Source organism: Cebus imitator, unplaced genomic scaffold, assembly GCF_001604975.1.
Source record: "Cebus imitator isolate Cc_AM_T3 unplaced genomic scaffold, Cebus_imitator-1.0 Scaffold142, whole genome shotgun sequence".
NCBI classification, from domain to species: Eukaryota; Metazoa; Chordata; class Mammalia; order Primates; family Cebidae; genus Cebus; species Cebus imitator.
Window position 1 is genome coordinate 2,509,679 of NW_016107457.1, and position 19,106 is coordinate 2,528,784.

Here is a 19,106-nt window from a genome sequence, read left to right on the forward strand (position 1 = left end):
TTACAGGCTTGAGCCACCGCGCCTGGCCCTTAAAATATTTTTTTATTAAGAGAACTGTAGCAGCCAGGCTTGGTGGTACATGCCTGTAGTCTCAGCTACTTTAGATGCTGAGGCAGGAGGATCACTTGAACCCAGGAGCTTGAGACCAGCCTGGGCAACATAGAGAGAGCCTGTCTTTAGAGCTCTGAGAGAGAGAGAGAGAGAGAGAGAGAGAGAGAACGTGCACAAGCAAGCCTGACTCAGCTCTGTAATGTATGCCAATTCCAGACAAATTACTATTATTGCTCAAGGGTTTATCTTGAGCTCCTTACCTGAGATACAAAGGAAAGTACAAAGCAAGGGAAAAATGACTCAGGTATTATTTTAGTATGAAAAGTTAATCTCAGAAAGACTTATCAAAAGTAACATATAGCATTTAAATCATATTTTAATTTTTTTCAAGAACTTTCACAGATACACTGATCCATATCAATAGATATCTCGTACATTTTATGGAGGAGAAACCCGATAAATAACACTTAAAGCTCACTATCTCTTCCACAATTAGTATCCAGCTTATGCCTGAAGTCAAGCCAATCCTCTTGCCAGCTTAAGGTCCTGCCACAGGACATAGATTGGACTAAAATGGATTAGAGCAGCCCATTACTTTTCAGCACTCCAATTTCACGAAACCTCATCACATTTCTAGGACACGTATGAATAAGACGATACATTGGCAATTTAAAAAAAGAGAAGAAAGTAGAAGAAATGATAAGAAGAAGTCATCACATACTCGAAAAAGGACACAGGATGTGATTTGATGAAGCGTTAACATTGAGGTTGCTGCTGTCACATCCATACAGTAATCATACCCTGTTGAGGCTCTGTTCCTTATCTCTCACCACTGCCAGAATTCAGGAATGCCTGGGCTCCCCTGGAGTAAAGAAGGCAGACTGTCTACCCTGTATCTATTCTCCTTTCTTTCTCAGTTAAAAACAAATAAACAAACAAAAAATAAATAAAAACAAAACAAAACAAACAAACTTCTCTGGCAATGTGCTTAGTTAGCACTACATTTCCCAACTTTTTTTGCACATAGAAGTAGCCAATGGGGTGTAAGGAGATGTGGTTTGGTGGAACTTCTGGGAAAGCCCTGTTGTGCTGTCATTTTTGCTGCCCGTGGCATGAAAGGAAATTTGGCAACCTGATCAGCAATCTTTGGAGGGAAAAACCAAAGATTCATTGCAATTCGTATTAAAATACCAACCTCATTTTTCACAGAATTAGAAAAAGCAATCCTAAAATTCATAGGGAAACAAAAAAGAGCCCAAACAGCCAAAGATATCCTAAGCAAAAAGAACAAAGCTGGAAGCACCATATTATCTAATTTTAAATTATACTACAAGGTTATAGTAACCAAAACAGCATGCCACTGGCATAAAAATGTATGCATAGATCAATGGAACAGAACAGAAAACTCACAAATAAAGCCACATGCCTTCAGCCAAGTGATCTTTGACAAAGTTAACAAAATAAACACAGAGAAAAGGACATCTTATTCAGTAAATGGTGCTAGAAAAATTTGATAGTCACATGAAAGAGATTGAAACTAGATCCATAACTCTTGCCATATACAAAAAGTAACTCAAGATAGATTAAAGACTTAAATGTAATACCTGAAACTATAAAAACTCTAGAAGAAACCACAAGAAAAACTCTTTTGGACATTGACCTAGTGAAAAAAATTCATGACTAAGACCTCAAAAGCAAATGCCCCAAATCAAATGAGACTTAAGTAAACTAAAAAGCTTCTGCATAGCAAAAGAGATAATCAACAGAGTGAACAGATATCCTACAGAATGGGAGAAAATATTCACAAACTATACATCTGGCAAAGAACTAATATCCCAGCTCTATGAGGAACTCAAACAACAAGAAAAAAAAAAACATTAAAAAGGGGGCAAAGGACATTTTATGAAAGACACACAAATGGTCGAGCATACGAAAAAATGCTCATCATCACTAATCATCAGAGAAATGCAACTCAAAACCACAATTAGATACCATCTCACACCAATCAGAATGTCTATTATGAAAAGTCAAAAATAATAGATGTTGGTGACGATGCAGAGAAAAAGAAATGCTTATACACTGTTGGTAGGAATGTAAATTAATATAACCTCTTAGGAGAATAGTAAGGAGATACCTCAAAGAACTAAAAAGAGAACTACCCTTAATCCAGCAAACTTACCACTGGTTAGATAATTCCCAAAGGAAAATAAATCATTATATCAAAAAGTTACTTGCACTTGTATGTTTATTTATTTTATTTTATTATTTATTTATTTTTTTGAGATGGAGTTTCACTCTTGTTGCCCAGGCTGGAGTGCAATGGCACAATCTCAGCTCACTGCAACCTCCGTCTCCCAGGTTCAAGCGATCCTTCTGCCTCAACCTCCTGAGTAGCTGGGATTATAAGGTTGCCCCACCACACCTGGCTAATTTTGTATTTTTAGTAGAGACAGGGTTTCTCAATGTTAGTCAGGCTGGTGTGGAACTCCTGACCTCAGGTGATTTGCCCACCTCGGGCTTCCAAAGTGCTGAGATTACAGACATGAGCCACTGGGCCTGGCCCACTCGTGTGTTTACTGTAGCACTATTCACAACAGCAAAGTCCTGGAATCAAACTTAGTGTCCACCAATGGATGATTGGATAAAGAATATGTGGGATTTACATTTTTTATTCTTTTTTGATAGCTGAATAGTATTCCATGGTGTGTGCGTGTATACAGATACACACACACACACACACACACACACAGCAGTGGAATACTACTCAGCTATAAAGTCTTGTTGGACAAATATAAAGCTGGAAATCAATTTTATATATAATGTATATAATTATATAATTTATGACACACACATATATATACACGCACACATAAATACACACACAGCATGGAATACCACTCATAAAATTATGACTTTTGCAGCAACATGGGTCAAACTGGAGGCCATTATCTTAAGTAAAAAAACTCAAAGTCAAATACTGCATGTTCTTGCTTAAAAGCAAGAGCTAAATAATGCATGCACATGGACACAGAGAGTGGAATAATAGACACTGGAGACTTGGAAAGGTGGGAGGGTGGGAGTGGGGTGGGACAAGGAATTCTCTATGGATACAATGTACACACTTTGGGTGATGGTTACACTAAAAGTCCGGTCTTCAGCACTAAGCGATATGTCATGTAACACAACTGCGTTTGTATCCCCAAACTGATTTTTTAAAAAGTCACAGGGAACTTGCCTCAACACCCTACATCAACATCAACAACAGTCTATGAGACTGTGCCATGAGAAAATGGAGGCGCATCAATTTAAACCGTTTTAGCTGGGGCTTTTTTTTTTTTCCTAGCAGATAAAGCAAATACCTAAAGTTATACGACTGGCTTTGCTTAAGATTAAAGTCTAGAAAAAGTCCCTGGCAGGTACCACTGCCCCGGAAGACAGGGATTGTTGGACATGTGCCAGAGATGGTGTTACCCAGGCTCTTATGCAGGCAATTGTGCATGCAAATGAGAATCAATGTCCCATTAGAAAAGCCTGTGTTTAGTTGACTATAAAAACATGCCTAAGGCTAATGGAATGTTACAAGGGATTATTTAAGGACAGCTTTTCTTTTCAAATCTTTGTGAAGGATATTTGCAGATATGAAACTATGAATACTAAGTCTTGTTTGACAAATATAAAGGGGAAATAAACTCGGAATATACCAACTATTGCCCTTTTTAAGAGTTGAGAGTAGAAAGAGATTGGAATCATTTGTTGCACTTAACTGTTTTATAACTGTGGTCAATGCTACACTGCTTTTTGTGCCAAAATTATTATTCTCATCCAAGGAAAAAACAGCTCACTTACAAATTATTTCCCCTTATTATTTACCAAGGACTTGAGTTTACTTATACATAAGAAAAGCAGTGGCTGGGCACTTTGGAAGGTCAAGGCAGGAGGACTTGGGAGTTCAAGACTAGTCTAGCCAACATGGTGAAACCCCATTTCTACTAAAAATATAAAAATTAGCTGGGCATGGTTGCAGGCACCCCTAATCCCAGCTACTTGGGAGGCTGAGGCAGGAGAATCGCTTGAACCCAGGAGGTGGAGGTTGGAGTGAGCCAAGATCATGCCACTGCGCTCCAGACTGGGTGACAGAGTGAGACTCCAGCTCAAAAAAAAGAAAAAAGAAAAAGAAAAGTAGCCCACACGTACAGGGGTATAAACATGAAATGAAATAAAATGTGCAACCATTAAATTTCTTACAATTTTTTCCCCTTAAAATTATGGTAAAATACACATAACAAAATCTCCCATTTAAATCTTTTTTAAATGTACAGGTCAGTAGCATTAAGTAGTGTACATTCACATTGTTCTCCAACCATCACTATTATCCATCTCCAGAACTTTTTAGTCTTCCTAATTGAGACTCTGTATCCGTTAAACATTAACTCCCCATTCCCTTCTCCCTCTACCCTTGACAACCACCATCCTATCTCTGTCTCTATAAATTCAACTACTCTATGTACTTCATGTAAGCAGAATCATACATTTGTCCTTTTGTGAGGGGCTTACTTAGCACAATGTCTTCAAGATTCTGCCATGTATTATCAGAATTTTCTTCCTTCTAAAGGCTAAATAATATTCCAGTGTGTATGCACAGTGAGTATATGCATTCATCCATCAATGGATATTTGGGCTGTTTCCACCTTTTGGCTATCATGAATAATGCTGCTGTATCTTTTTTTTTTTTTTTAAACAATACAGTTATATCGGCTGGGCACAGTGGCTCATGCCTGTAATCCCAGCACTTTGGGAGGCCGAGGTGGGTGGATCAGGAGGTCAAGAGATCGAGGCCATCCTGACCAACATGGTAAAACCCCATTTCTACTAAAAAATACAAAAATTAGCTGGGCATGGTGGCGCAGGCCTGTAGTCCCAGCTACTCGCGAGGCTGAGGCAGGAGAATCGCTTGAACCTGGGAGGCACAGGTTGCAGTGAGCCGAGATCGCCACTGCACTCCAGCCTGGGAACAGAGCAAGACTCTGTCTCAAAGCAACACAAAGATAAAGTTTTATCAAGTCAAGGTGTGGTTTTGTAATAGAAAGAATGTTGTCAGGGTCAGAAATTATGGAGGGGAAAGCTACATTTAGATTAAAAGCAAGTTTGGGAGTTTGATTTTGAAGTTTAGATTTCACTGGGTATAATTCTGGAGAGGAGAGGGCAGAAAATGATTGAAAGGCTCCAGGAAAAAATACTGATCGAAGATAACATACTCCTAAATGGAGAGAGTACCTAAAACTTGATCTCTTAGGGTATCTAAAGTAATCTAGAACAACCCCAGTTCATTCATCTGTGTATACAATGATGTGATCTAAACATTAGGTTTAAAGGAGAACACTGCAGCTGCCCCAACATGGACGAGTAAATCAAAGATGTAAAAAGCGTAAGGGGTACTCAAGGGTCCTTCGACCAATAGTGTTTACTGAAATAATTGAACAAGATTGAAATGATGGTTTGCATCATTTCAGGGTTCTCTGATTGTAGCCACCTGCTTAACAATAGAGAGCTTATTAAACCAACAGCACTTTACTAACCTGTCTTTAAGGAAACTCTTCTTTATGATTTGTACCCCAAATTAGATTACTAAAATAATAAGATAATACACCCATTCAGTTCCTCTCTTCTCAGAAATCTAAGTTGTCTACTGATCAAAAATACCCTAACAATAAAGATTCACCTTAGCAGTAATAAAAAACCGCATGTAAGACCTCTCAACCCCATTTTACTAAATGCAAACAAACAACTTGAAGGCAATAACATGGCCAGAAAAATGTAACACATATTTCATAATTCTGACAAATCAGAACTTTCTTACTCCCTCAGGCTGTGCTTACTTTTTTCATCTGGCAAAAGAGTGTTCCAACTCTCCTTCCTCCAGGAGGTGCTGGATTGTCAAACAAAATCAACTGACAAGTAAATATTTCCTGAGCATCTACCATATTAGTGGACTAAATCACAGAAGGCACAGATGTCCTAAGGTGCTTCTATGGCTGATTTTTTTAGTGGCGCCTAAACTAGGAAGACACTCCTGGTGGAGCAGAAGTACATGTGCACAGGGAGACTGATAGACCTTACCCATCAGTCTCCTTAGGCTGTGGAATTAAAGGTACCTTTGCGGCTGCGTGAGGTGAGGCTCCTTGGTCCAAAAGCAGAAGGGCCACTTTCTGATTATCGTAATGTGCAGCTACATGCAGTGGGGTTAGCCCGCTCTGAAAACACGTGCAGAAACAACAAGCAATGTCAAAGGTGTCTGAATACCAGAGGCCTAGATTGAGGAAATGAAATTAGACTGGATACGACACAGGGCATATTTACATTCCAGTTTCCACAACACTTGGACCCCAGTATTTACCTTTTATTTCCCAAGGGCTCTTCATCCTAGTGGGACTTAAAAATTTAGGTATAATTCAGGTGGTCATTAGTAAATAATAGCAAGTGTCTGTTTTGTTATCGTGGAATTGGCCTGCTTCAGGGTGGCTGGTGGCCTCTTACCTTCCCAGCAGCATCTGGAGATGCGCTTTTCTGTAGCAGGAGATTGGCGACTTCAAGCTTTCCATATTTTGCTGCCACATGAAGAGGAGTAAATCCTTTCTGAAAAAAAAAACCCATAAAAATAATGAACAACAGAAATGACATAAGGAAAACTCACACAAAACCCAAACCAACCACCCAACCAACCAAACGAAAAGATAAGACATAAGGGCACTGCTTTCCAGAACCGATGAACTGTTCTAATAACGATGAGCAGTGAAGTCTGCAGTTAAAGTCCAGGACTCATAGATAAGAGTTAAAAAGCTTCCTTATTGATAGGGCGTGAGCATAACACACCAGGATACCTAATCTTTCTCCCGTCTGCTGACTGAGCCACAGCATGCATGCTATTGATTCTGGAAGTCATCAGGTATCTCACCAGAATGAAGTTGGAGAGCTGGATCTGTGGCTTATTCTAGGGCTGTTTTAAGAGTTTCATATTGTGGGAAGAAGGAGTTACAGTAACACACTCAGTTTGGAGGGCTTGGGAAAATCCAGGGCAAGTCTGAACCTCTTACAATCTCACATCACCAGACTGGACACTTTCTCTTCTTGTTTCCCTGCTTCTCTGTGTATACACAATCCTTACGTGTGCTCTAGTCTTCAGGAGGAGGAGTCAGAAATTCTCTCACCTTTGCCACCATAGGTGAACTGAATAATGACATGATTCTAGAATGACGATGCCTATTCTACAGGTGAATTGAATAACGACACGTGGACAAATATACAACAATTGGATGTTAATAGCTGAGTGGCTGCTCTCTCAGGCTTCCAACTCCTACAAGAAGCTGTGTATCAACCAGCCCAATCAGCACACTGCTGCGGCGGTCCCAGTCATGAGTCAGGGATTAGGGGGGTCATCGGCACATTCGACCTCAGGAGACTACAACAAAGTAAAGGGAATGTGCAGCTGATATGGTGAAATGCCTGAATACTGAAGACCCTATCAACTATTCTGTTTCACATCAAATGAGCTTCCCGAACTTGCATCTTAACTCTACTGAAGAGCCCAAAGAATCACAAGAAATGAAGTGAGGTAGTCATCATTTATCCTGATAGTTTTCTATTTGTAATTATCTTCTACATTGAATACACATTAATCTTTCTTATCTGCATCCAAATAAAAGAGTGCAGTACCATTTACTAGCTTTTTAAGATACGCCATAAGCCCATTCATCTTGCTATCACACTTGCTAGGCTTATGTAGTATCACAAGAAAAATGAGTTCCAAATTTGGCATTCTGCACATGCAGAACAACGGTATGATGTTAGGGTATTACTCTAAGACATCCGAGTTGAGACAAAAATAAATCATAAGTCAGAGAAGACAATAATGACAACAAAAAAGAACAAAAACAACCCCAAGAAAAATTCACTGCCTGTTTTGCAAGTATTATAAAAGCAACCACCAACTGAGCTGTGATAACGTGGTTTGTTTGCTTGGCCTGAGCATTTTGCTAATCTGTAGCTCTGTTTTTAAAGTACCCTTTAAGTCCATCAAATAACTTACTAGAAATCTGACTCTGGATTTCAGTAAGGTTTCATTAGAAGAAAATGTGCCAAGAAAGTTAAGAAAAAAAAAAAAACCCACAAAATACTAACCACCACCCTCTCCCACCACAGAGCTTTGCTGGCCATATTAATGACTACTGCAGGATTGCAAGAACAGATGCTGTCGTGCAGCTTCTGGACCTGTTACTGTGCTGGGAACTGTAAGGACAATGTATTTGGGGGGATAGAGGAGGATTCTGAGATTCACTCTCATACCTTTGTTGTTATAGATAAAGATGCTCCATGATCCAAAAGGAAGGCGGCAACATCCTCATGCCCCTCTCGGGCAGAAAGGTGAAGTGGGGTGTACCCAGAAGTTGTGGCTGCATTTGGAGATGCCCCTTGCTGCAACAGCTGTTGGACTATGTCTGCTTTCCCCAGTCGGGCTGAAATGTGGAGTGGGGTTTGGTCATCCTAAACAGCAAGGTAGAAATGTAAGGCCGATGAGCTGAGAAAACAGTGGTGCCTTTATGAAAAATTCAGGGGACATTAGCTGTCTGATGTAAGGGGTATATTCAACTATTTGAGTCAATGCTAAAAAAAAAATCTTATCTTTTTCTTCAATGTTCAGAAATGAGGCGATGATAACTCTAAGCTCATTAAATAGCATTGGAGAGTGACCCATTAATAATAAAACTGTGAAACACGGTTCTATCCATAAATGTTCCCCCACCGTCACCTGCCACAGAGAGTCAATTTTGAACTTTAATTGCTCCTTCTTTGGGAGATAAGAGAACATATCCTAGTAAAAACTCATATACCTGGGAGGGACACCTCCACACCAGTTTTTAGCACTAACATGGAATGAATTATTTTGTTGGTTCGGCCTTCCCGTAGACAAAAGCAGAGCATGAGGAAGGCAGTGCAGGGCTGCGCGGTATACCTGCACAAAGGCTCCCAGTCAAAGCGTCAGCGGAGGCTGATGTTCTCTGCTTGCCAAGCTGTGCATCCTGGCATGGGCTGCATCTGTCTAGACTAGACAGCCCCCTCACTACAATTCATCTAAAGGCAGGAGGTACTCACTAAGTCCTGATCCCCTAGGGTCTTATCCCTAAGTGGGAGGTGCAACTTATCCTAATTTGCCCAAATATCCCCTGTGGTAGCCCTCTAAATAGAAATTCTGTACTGAATTGTGATAAGGTTCAGTTAAGTGGTTTAAGAAGGAAAGTAGAGAAAGAGTCTAGAATAGAGGACACCGTTTTGGAAGAGTAAGGAGGATGAGGGTCAGTGTCAAAGTAAGAGGGGCTCTCTAACCAGTAGGAGGCATAAGAGGAGTTAGGGAGATGCCACGAGGGAGAAGAGGAACATTGAAAGCCGAAAAAAACAGGTGCCAAAGACAGATCTCATATACTGCTACTACTGCCACCCCTTCACTTGAAACTAGAGACTGCAGACTCAGTAAATTTATATTTACATATTGTAGATTTAAATTAAATGGTTTATGATTCTGGACCTGAACTGCCATTCTGATAACCAGAGCAAACTATTCATCTCAGTAGCAACAGGTAAGTGGGTTTCTCCTGAGGTGAGATGGGAGGCCAATTTTGAGTGACCAAACAGTTTGTGTAGAAAAAAAAAATCCCCCTTTTTCCATTTGTGGCTGTTGAGAGCTGACATATAAGTCAACCAAGAAAGCTCACTTATGCTTCCAAGTTGTGATCATTCTAGAAGCTTTGTGCAGAGGCCCTCCTCCATGGAGTGTGAAGAACTTTGGACCAAGTCTAGATTCAGTCCCTACCCTGTTAGGGACTAGCCATGTGTTGACAGTTTCAGGCACAAGTCATCCTATTTCATTTTGTTAAATAATGGAATGAACAAATGTGGAGAAAAGTGATTTTTTAAATGTTATTTGGGTAGGGACTTTCATCATTGGAGGTTGTTCACTATTTTTAAAGTATTCTTGAAAGATGACATGTATATATTCAAAGGTTTTATGAAAATCAAAGGGTTTTTCCTCCGTTTCAAATACTTGTCAAGTACTGCACATACCTTAGCTTTAGCTTCTACCTGAGCTCCGTCTTGTACCAGATACCGTACAACTTCAGCTTGGCCAGAGCGAGCCGCCATGTGCAGTGCTGTTTCTCCTCTCTAGGGAACATGAGCCAAAGTAAATTAGCTGCAGCTCTGAAGAAGAGTGGCGTATTTTATTTGGCATAAAGCTTATGATGACCTTTCTTCAACAATCAAAAATAGTCCTAAGCACTTGCTTATTGAAAAGATAGGAAACCAAATGCAAAAGAATTTCACAGGAAGCTGGTCCATGAGGCAAAGACTTTGGCATAAGCCTAGGGGGTCTTGTCAATCACTGTGCCAGGGATGCTGCTCAGTAACCTACAGTGTGGACTCCCTGGGGCTGGAAAGGCGAGTGCTCACAGAAGCCAAGCAGGCGGGTGAGTGAGTGCAGCAGGGTGGGTGTGGCGTGCTCCAGAGAGCCCATACCTGTGCTGAAGGGGGCAGCCCACACCCCCCCACCCAGCCCCTGCATCTGCAGCTCCCTGTTGTCACTGTGCAGGATGCCAGCCTTACCGTGCCGCACCTTGCTACTTTTCAAAAGAAGTGGCAGTCTGGATATTTGTATGAATTTTCTAATTCTTAAATATTGACCATAAATTCAGAATTAAAAACAAAATACTACATGGGCAACATAAACACAGCCGAGGGCCAGATTTGGCTTGTCGACAGCTGGTTTGCATTTCCTGTTTTATCTGAACAGATCAGTATCTTCATCTTTGGGTATTTTCCCAGTGGGTCATTTTCTTTGCCCCGGACCACCCTCCCCCTACTTTTTCACCAAAGAGATTATAATTCAGATTATTTTTTTACTTGACTAAAAATGAAAATGATATTAGAAACAGATACACTGAAACATACAAATAACAAAAATCCTATTTTCTCGCACAAGTGATGCTCACTTGTAAACTGCCTTTATAAATTGAGCTTTGCTTTGTAGGCCACCTACTTCCATGCAAGGACACATGAAGACAGATTTCACAGGAAGCTGGTGAATTGTGTTTACTAGAAAGCTGCTGAGGATGTCGTTTAGTGTATTTCTCAGCGTTCTCTTTATGAATGAAAACATTCTCTGCAACTAGTACCATGAAAGACTATATTTCATCTGAGAAGCTGGTCTGTTTCTACCTTATGGTTGTACTGCTTGGGGCAGCTGGAAGATACAGTCTTACTGGGGAGCCCCACTCTCAGGGTGAGGGTGCAGGACCTCCTAGCTTACCCCTTCTGTGCCAGGATGGTCCTTGTTTTATTGTTACTTCTTTAAGGCTCATGAATCCAACAAGTGTTATGATGCTCATGGTCTGTTTGGCTAATATTATGATGTCAAATTTGAAATTCTATAAAACAATGTCAAATGCCACATGCAGATCATGGGTGGTAAGTTACTACTGTGATAGCTACTCTGAAGGGAGCCTCGTGGTTCCTACAGAGCAATGCTTAGTGTGGGAAAAGAACACCATCAGGTAATCTATGAACACAGTATTCCATGGGTTTGCTATTACATGGTGAAGCACATTAAAGAGAGACTACTTTAAAGTTAGCTGAAATCACTTCTTCCTTTCCTTTTTTTTTTTTTTTTTTGAGACAGAGTCTTGCTTTGTTGTCCAGGCTAGAGTACAATGGCGTGATATTGGCTCACAGTAATCTCTGCCTCCCAGGTTCAAGTGATTCTCATGCCTCAGCCTTCTGAGTAGCTGGAATTACACACATGCATCACCATGCCCAGCTAATTCTTTTTTGTATTTTTAGTAGAGACAGGTTTCACCATGTTGGCCAGGCTGGTCTTGAACTCCTGACCTCAAGTGGTCTGCCCGCCTCGGCCTCCCCAAGTGCTGGGATTACAGGTGTGAGCCACTGCACCCTGCCAGAATCACTTCTTTGTATCAATAACGATAGTGTCTAAACCACTTCTCCAACATGCAACACGTTTTAATGCTTCTGTTATAGAAAAATCCCCCCCACACTTTATTTTTTAAAACATAATATCCAGTAGTAGTGCACCTGTAAGGTTAATGAACATAGTCCATAGTCCCAACAATTTCTGGCCAACTAGTGACTAAGAGTATCTTTCCTTTGAAGGAAAGGAAACCAAACGTATTCTTGAATTTTCTTCTTTTAAGTAGTCATATTAATTACATATTAATTAATTATAACAACAATAAGGCTGGGCATGGTGGCTCATGCCTACAAGCCCAACAATTTAGGAGGCCAAGGTAGGAGGATTGCTTGAAGACAGGAGTTCAAGACCAGCCTGGGCAACATAGCAAGGTCCTGTCTCTACAAAACATTTAAAAATTAGTGGGCCATGATGGCACACTCCTATAGTCCCAGATACTTGGGAGGCTGAGGTGGGAGGACCACTAGAGTCCAGGATTTAAGGCTGCAATGAGCTATAAGTGCACCACTGTATTCCAGTCTGGGAGACAGAGTGATACTCCAACTCTTAAAAAAATAAAAAACAAAAAAGTAGATAAAAACCATCTTTGACAGTTCATTAAATACTCACAATGGATCTCCTTTGTTCAAAGAATACTTACCACATTGGTGGTGTTTGGCGAGGCTCCATGATGCATTAGTTGTGATACAATATTTACATGCCCCATGAAGGCAGCAACATGGATTGGGGTAAGGCCCGACTAAAGGGAAAAGAAGAAAATGGTTTGTTGGCTTAGCATAAAAATGGCTTGTTTGTAAGCCTGTCATCCATCCACCCATCCAAACCAATGATCAGATTAGAAGACACCAGGACATTCACCATTACGCCACAGATTCTATATGGTAAATATATCAACACATAATCATCATTTTCCTAAATGAATTCTGTCACTGTGAAAGACTTATGTCATACCTATTAAAGAAGAAAAAGAATTTATTTCATACTTTCAATGTAGACCTTTGAAAAAAATTGATAAATAACTTGAAGGTTTTTTATAGGTACTAATAAACCTTCCTTATCCATATAAGTATGTGTGTATGTACAGGGAGGACAGTGGTGATTTCACACATATTAGTAAAAAGTCAACTTTTTAATTTCAGGTCCTATTCTGGGCTTTAAAGTGGATTCCCATGCACTCAGAACTGATTACGTCACACATAAAAGAGCAGGGTACCTAACACAAAGCTGTTTCTTTAATAAAAGAACAAATCAGGATTAATAGTTTCAAACATTTAATTTTTTAACTTTATGGATATTACAAATTAAGGCAATATAATTAAAGTAAATATTACAATGGTCACTATATTAGACTGGAATTGCTTCAGATCCTATGCACACATACATATATATACATATACACAGACTCCAGAACACTCTTCAGCATAAAGCAGAATTTATTGATTACAGGGTATTTTCACATTGAATATGCCCATGATTGTGAGATTTAAATAGAGTGAATAAGTAAAAATGATAAAAGTTTCAAGTCATTAATCTTTTTAAAGAGTATCATTTACTTGTGCTTTTTATGTGAAATGATTCCATTTAAAATTTTTCAGTTTAATTTAGCTTATAACATGTATATCATAACTTGATAAAACTTTTTTTAGTATATCTAGAAAAAGCTAAACTGTTTTTTAAAAAGAGACAGAAGGGGATAATTAATCTCAGCAGAAATTTGAGGAATATCAAAAATGTATGAAAGGAATGCTATAAAATCAAAGTGAGGTAAAAGACAGAAAAGGAATAATTCTGGCTGCCTAGACTTCAAATAGTGAGAAGATAGAGGACAATTCGGAAAATGAGAATTTTGTTAGTCTTGGAATCTTTTTCCATCAGCAGGGGGAGTAGTTATAACTCATGCAAGGCAAAATCTTGGTCTGAACTGCCTTTTAAAGCTCTTAGGGAGCAGAGAGCTAGATTACTGGTTGACATCTCTGGACATTAACTCAAACATCAGCCAAGAATTTACTTTTAGTTCAGAGCCTATCCTGATCTCTAAAAGGGTTCCTATGCACTTAAAGTAAACTTTCTATTTGATAATTAAAAATTACAGGTTGCCTAATATGAAGCCATAAGTCTGACGATATGGCAAATCAATATTCATATTGTCAACCATTTAATATTTTAGAAATTTTACGTGTTACAAATCTAGGCAAATATTCCATTTGCAGGCAAGAAACTGAAGCCAAGCAACAATCACTAGACTAGACTTTAATTTTTATGTTTGCTTCAAATCCTATAGTTAAGCATCAGGCATTCAACAAAACTTTACTGAATGATCTGCTATGTATGAGCTAGGCACTGTGGATATATGAAGACCAGTCAGACTCGGCCCTGCCTCCAAGGAGTCTTCAGCCTCTGGGGGTTGTGGGGTTGCAGCTGAGTCCTAAGTCAGAGAGCTGGATCAGAGCTTTGATGGAAATATTCACAGGATGTGGGGATGGTTCCTAGAAGGAACATGTAGTCCAGGCTGGTGAGTGAGGGGAGGTTTCCTGAAGAAGATGACCCAGATTTAGTTCTAAAGGATGTGCAGGATTAGCCTGGCCAAAGGGGTGTGACACACAGAGGTATAGACATGCAGAGGTGGACTAGTCTAGAGTGTCTAGTCTATGGAAGTGTCAAGAGTTAGAATTAGAATGAACAGAGACCAGAGTGCTAGGAGGCAGGGAGGTGGAGGCTGAGGGTCTGGGACAAGTCTGAAAGGGTAGGTGTCGGGCTTGGTTTGCTTTGTAGAAGGTGCAGCCCTGATTTTGATGGATCATTTCTCTGAGTTTTGAGTTGGTTCCTATGAGAGAAACTTAGGGCTAATCCTTTACTAACCTCAGCAGCTGTTTCATTAATTTTGAGTTTGGAGACAGAGTAATCCTTACTCGACAAAAGCACCAAGGTCGTCTTGTGCAGGGTTTCTCAACCTCAGCACATTTGACATTTTGAATCAGTTCATTTTTGTTGTGGGAGACTGTCCTGTATACTCTAAACTGTTTGGCGTTGACTCACTAGATACCAGTAGTACTATCCTGCTGTGACAACCTAAAGTACCTCCAGACATGACCAAATGCCCCTTGGTGGACAAAACTAAACCCATCAGAGAAGCAGTACTGTCTAGGATTTTATATAAATTATGCTTTCTGTGATGGTGCCGTTCTCCCTAAGTGAGTGTTTTAGGCTTTATTTATTGACACGGTGATACATTTGCATCCAACTCACCCACCAACATGCTTGTCTCCTTCTCCTAGGGACTGGCAGCCCTTTTGCTGAAGAGTTCAGAATGCAGTCTATGATCATGATACACAAACAAACTAGCTGGTCCCTGGAGATAGCCCTGGGGCTCTGGCTGCTAAGGCTATATTATTGGCATCTCAGGACTCCCAGAAATCTTAACTTTTCTCACCTCGGTTACAGCTTGGATGGATGCACCGTGTTTCAGAAGGAGTTCCATTACTTTAATTCGATTCTTCTTGCAGGCAATGTGAAGAGGGGTAAAGCCATTCTGCAAGGAACGAGTACACATACCTGCTTGACTACATTCCATCAAAATCCAGTTTCACTATGTGCATTAAAAGAGTTTTGCTAAAATGATGCATGATACATTGAAATGAACAGAAAATACCGGGGTTAAGCAGCATGTAGATTCTACGCTGGAAGTAGAGGTAGTCTAGCTTCCCTAGGAACCCAAGGTGCCCTGGTAATTGTGAACAGGAAATGAATTTTCGTTACAGTCTCCCGGTTAGCTGAGGTGAAAATGATCATTTCTTTTGTTATTTTATTTTGGAATTCACTCTTCCAAACAATATGTCCCAGGCTGGGTGTGGTGGCTCACACCTATAATCTCAGCACTTTGGGAGGCCGAGGTGGGTGGATCACCTGAGGTCAGGAGTTTGAGACCAGCCAGGCTAACATAGTGAAACCCTGTCTCTACTAAAAATACAAACATTAGCCAGGTGTGGTGGCAGGCACCTGTAATCCCAGCTACTCGGGAGGCTAAGGCAGGAGGATCACTTGAACCTGGGAGGCGGAGGTTGCAGTGAGCCGAGATCATGCCATTGCCCTCCAGCCTGGGCAGCAAGAGCGAAATTCCATCTCAAAAAAAAAAAAAAAAAAAGGCCAGGTGTGGTGGCTCATACCTGGCATCCCAATACTTTGGGATTATGAGGTCAGGAGATTGAGACCATCCTGGCCAACATGGTGAAACCTCATCTCCACTAAAAACACAAAATTTAGCTGGGTGTGGTGGTGCACACCTGTAGTCCCAGCTACTTGGGCGGCTGAGGCAAGAGAATCGCTTGAACCCAGGAGGCTGACGGTGCAGTGAGCCGAGATAGCGCCACTGCGCTCCAGCCTGGTGACAGAGTCAGACTCTGTCTAAAAAATAAAATAAATAAAAATAATACATCCTTCGTCTACCTCATTTCAAATACAGACTGAAAACGTCTGGGCAGGAACATCTGTCCTCACAGCTCAGCTTCAGCACAGTTTATTCTGTCCTCTTTGCTGTGTTTTAGGACAACTAAAAGACCGGCTCTAAAATGTTTTCATTTCTTCTCTAGCTTTATGCTTCAAGTAGGTGTTTACTCCAAGGATGCAGAAATGTAAATATCCCATTATTTGAATCATTTGGTTTACTATTTAATCTAATACAAGAATCTGCTTTTTAATAAATTACCTCCCAAGTTGTCCTGCCTGATGATTGAGAATGTGGCACGTATTTCAGCTGTGAGTGAAGAACTATAAAATACTAGAGTCTACCGCAAAAGCCTCGGTTAAAGTCACCACAGGTGCTTTCACCGTGGCTTCTCAGACCATCTGGCCACAGTCCAAGCCAGGATGACTGGCTACAACCTTCATATGTTGTGAAATCTTCAGAGTCGGAGGAAAATGAGAGCAGGAGCCCACACCCTGTTTTAGGACTTATTTTTTCTTGTATGGAAAAATGAGTCATGACTGCTAATTTCCTTTCCTCTCTTCTCAGAATCCAGACACATTTGATAGACTGGGTGGGTCAACAGATCTTGAAATGCTGCTCTGGTAAAAGGTTTTAGAATTATAGTGGCAAGGAGCTGTCTGGGGTCTGGAGAGTTTCTCTTTTGTCATTCTTTTCCACCCACTCCGAACATTAGAGCCCCCAGAGTACAAGAGGTGGTATGGCTCTATCCAGACAGGATGACCACGCCCTTTGGAAAGGGGCAAAAACCCTTCCTAAAGGGTAAGTTGGATGACAACCTCTACCTCAAAATTGCTAGTAATTGCACATGTTTTCCCTAAAATTGGATGACTTATTTTTTCCTAAACATGGGTACTTATTCTGAAATAGACAGCTTACTAAGTTGGGACCATTTATTTTTGCAAAGACAACAAGCACCATCTTGCTGAGAAAACAAAAGTATACCAAGCTAAAGGTGAAAAGAATAAATTATGTTAAAGTTAAGCCTCTAAACTGGACCAAATTCTGACTGGCAAAAGGAAACAGAAGGTACAGGTAATATTTCATTAACTTACAAGGTTAAGATAATATAAAATTTTAGCTCACAAATTCCCAGACCTCTTATATTTAAAATAGTTTTTTGATAACTTTGCCTCATTTTCAGATTTCAGAATAAACTTTAAGTTCATCTACAATGAGATGACATTGGCCACCTTAGTCTTTTTACAATTGTAGAGCCTTTGAGTTCATAAGGGAAACACTTATGTAACCATAAAAACATTAACAATTTGGCTCCATCAGCCTTTCTCATGTCAGAAACAGAAAATTTTGTAGATTTTCCTGAAGGATATTAGAAAACATGGACAAGAAGTACCCTGTAACTAGCACCTTCCATTTTAACCTCCTCAAAGCATCCCTTCACACACAGAGGCAGCACGTTGTGAGCAGGACCACTGAGCTTGGACTTGCTGGCTGAGCCACTCACCAAGGCTTTGGCATTGGGGTTAGCTTTCTTATCCAAGAGAACCTTGGCGACCTTGTAATGGCCACAGTGGGCAGCCACGTGTAGGGCAGTCAGGTAGTCATTGGTGACATCGTCCACGGGTACATTATGCTGGAGGAGAAGCTGGACGCAGTTTAAATGATCCCCTTGTGTGGCCATGTGCAATGGAGACAATCCATTCTGGAACACATAAAGAAATCAACGTTCATTCTTTTAAACAGAAATGCGCAGAACACAAAATAAAGTGCAAATATAAACAGATAAAAACTTCAGTTCTTCACATAAAAATACCCTCTATTTTTAAAAGCTTTTGACAACTATTTGAAATACAGCTATTTTTAAAACTGGTCCTTCCACTGCTTATGCCAGTCAGTAACAAATTGTCAAGGATAATGTCTTTTCCTAACAGTAGTGTGAATTGCAGCATGGGTCATGACTTAGATGAACAGGAATTTTACTTTTATTTTTATTTATTTTTTGACGTGGAGTTTTGCTCTTGTTGCCCAGGCTGGAGTCTAATGGCACCGCCTCGGCTCACTGAAACCTCTGCCTCCCGGATTTAAGTGATTCTCCTGCCTCAGCCTCTCCAATAGCTGAGATTCTCCTGTCTCAGCCTCCCGAGTAGCAGGCATGCACCACCACACCCCACTAATTTTGTATTTTTAGTAGAGATGGGTTTCTCCATGTTGGTCAGGCTGGTCTCGAATTCCTGACCTCAGGCGATCCACCTGCCTATGCTCCCAAAATGCTGGGATTAAAGGTGTGAGACACCGAACCCGGCCGACTTTTCTTTTTATTTTAAAGAGAGATGGGGTTTCACTTTGTTGCCCAGCTGGTCTTAAACTCCTGGCCTGAAGCGATTCTCCTGCCTTGGCTTCCTAAAGCACTGGGATTGTAGGTATGAGCCACTGTAACTTGGCTGAATAGGAATTCTTAATATTTAAGACTAAAAGAAGGCCGGGCGCGGTGGCTCAAGCCTGTAATCCCAGCACTTTGGGAGGCCGAGGCGGGTGGATCACGAGGTCAAGAGATCGAGACCATCCTGGTCAACATGGTGAAAC

At 40.6% G+C, this 19,106-nt stretch overlaps 1 protein-coding gene across 9 annotated transcripts in view; it reads right to left on the minus strand.

The window, feature by feature from the left end:
• ANK3 (ankyrin 3) overlaps window positions 1-19,106 on the minus strand; it is a 537,795-nt gene that overhangs the window by 157,479 nt on the left and 361,210 nt on the right. For all 9 annotated transcript variants that reach the window (XM_017542288.2, XM_017542287.2, XM_037743372.1 and 6 more), the window contains 7 exons: window positions 18,028-18,225; window positions 15,513-15,611; window positions 12,723-12,821; window positions 10,165-10,263; window positions 8,392-8,589; window positions 6,586-6,684; window positions 6,204-6,302 (listed from right to left, as the gene is read on the minus strand). In XM_017542288.2, the coding sequence (XP_017397777.1) occupies window positions 6,204-6,302; window positions 6,586-6,684; window positions 8,392-8,589; window positions 10,165-10,263; window positions 12,723-12,821; window positions 15,513-15,611; window positions 18,028-18,225 (891 nt within the window). The remainder of the gene's footprint in view (window positions 1-6,203; window positions 6,303-6,585; window positions 6,685-8,391; window positions 8,590-10,164; window positions 10,264-12,722; window positions 12,822-15,512; window positions 15,612-18,027; window positions 18,226-19,106) is intronic.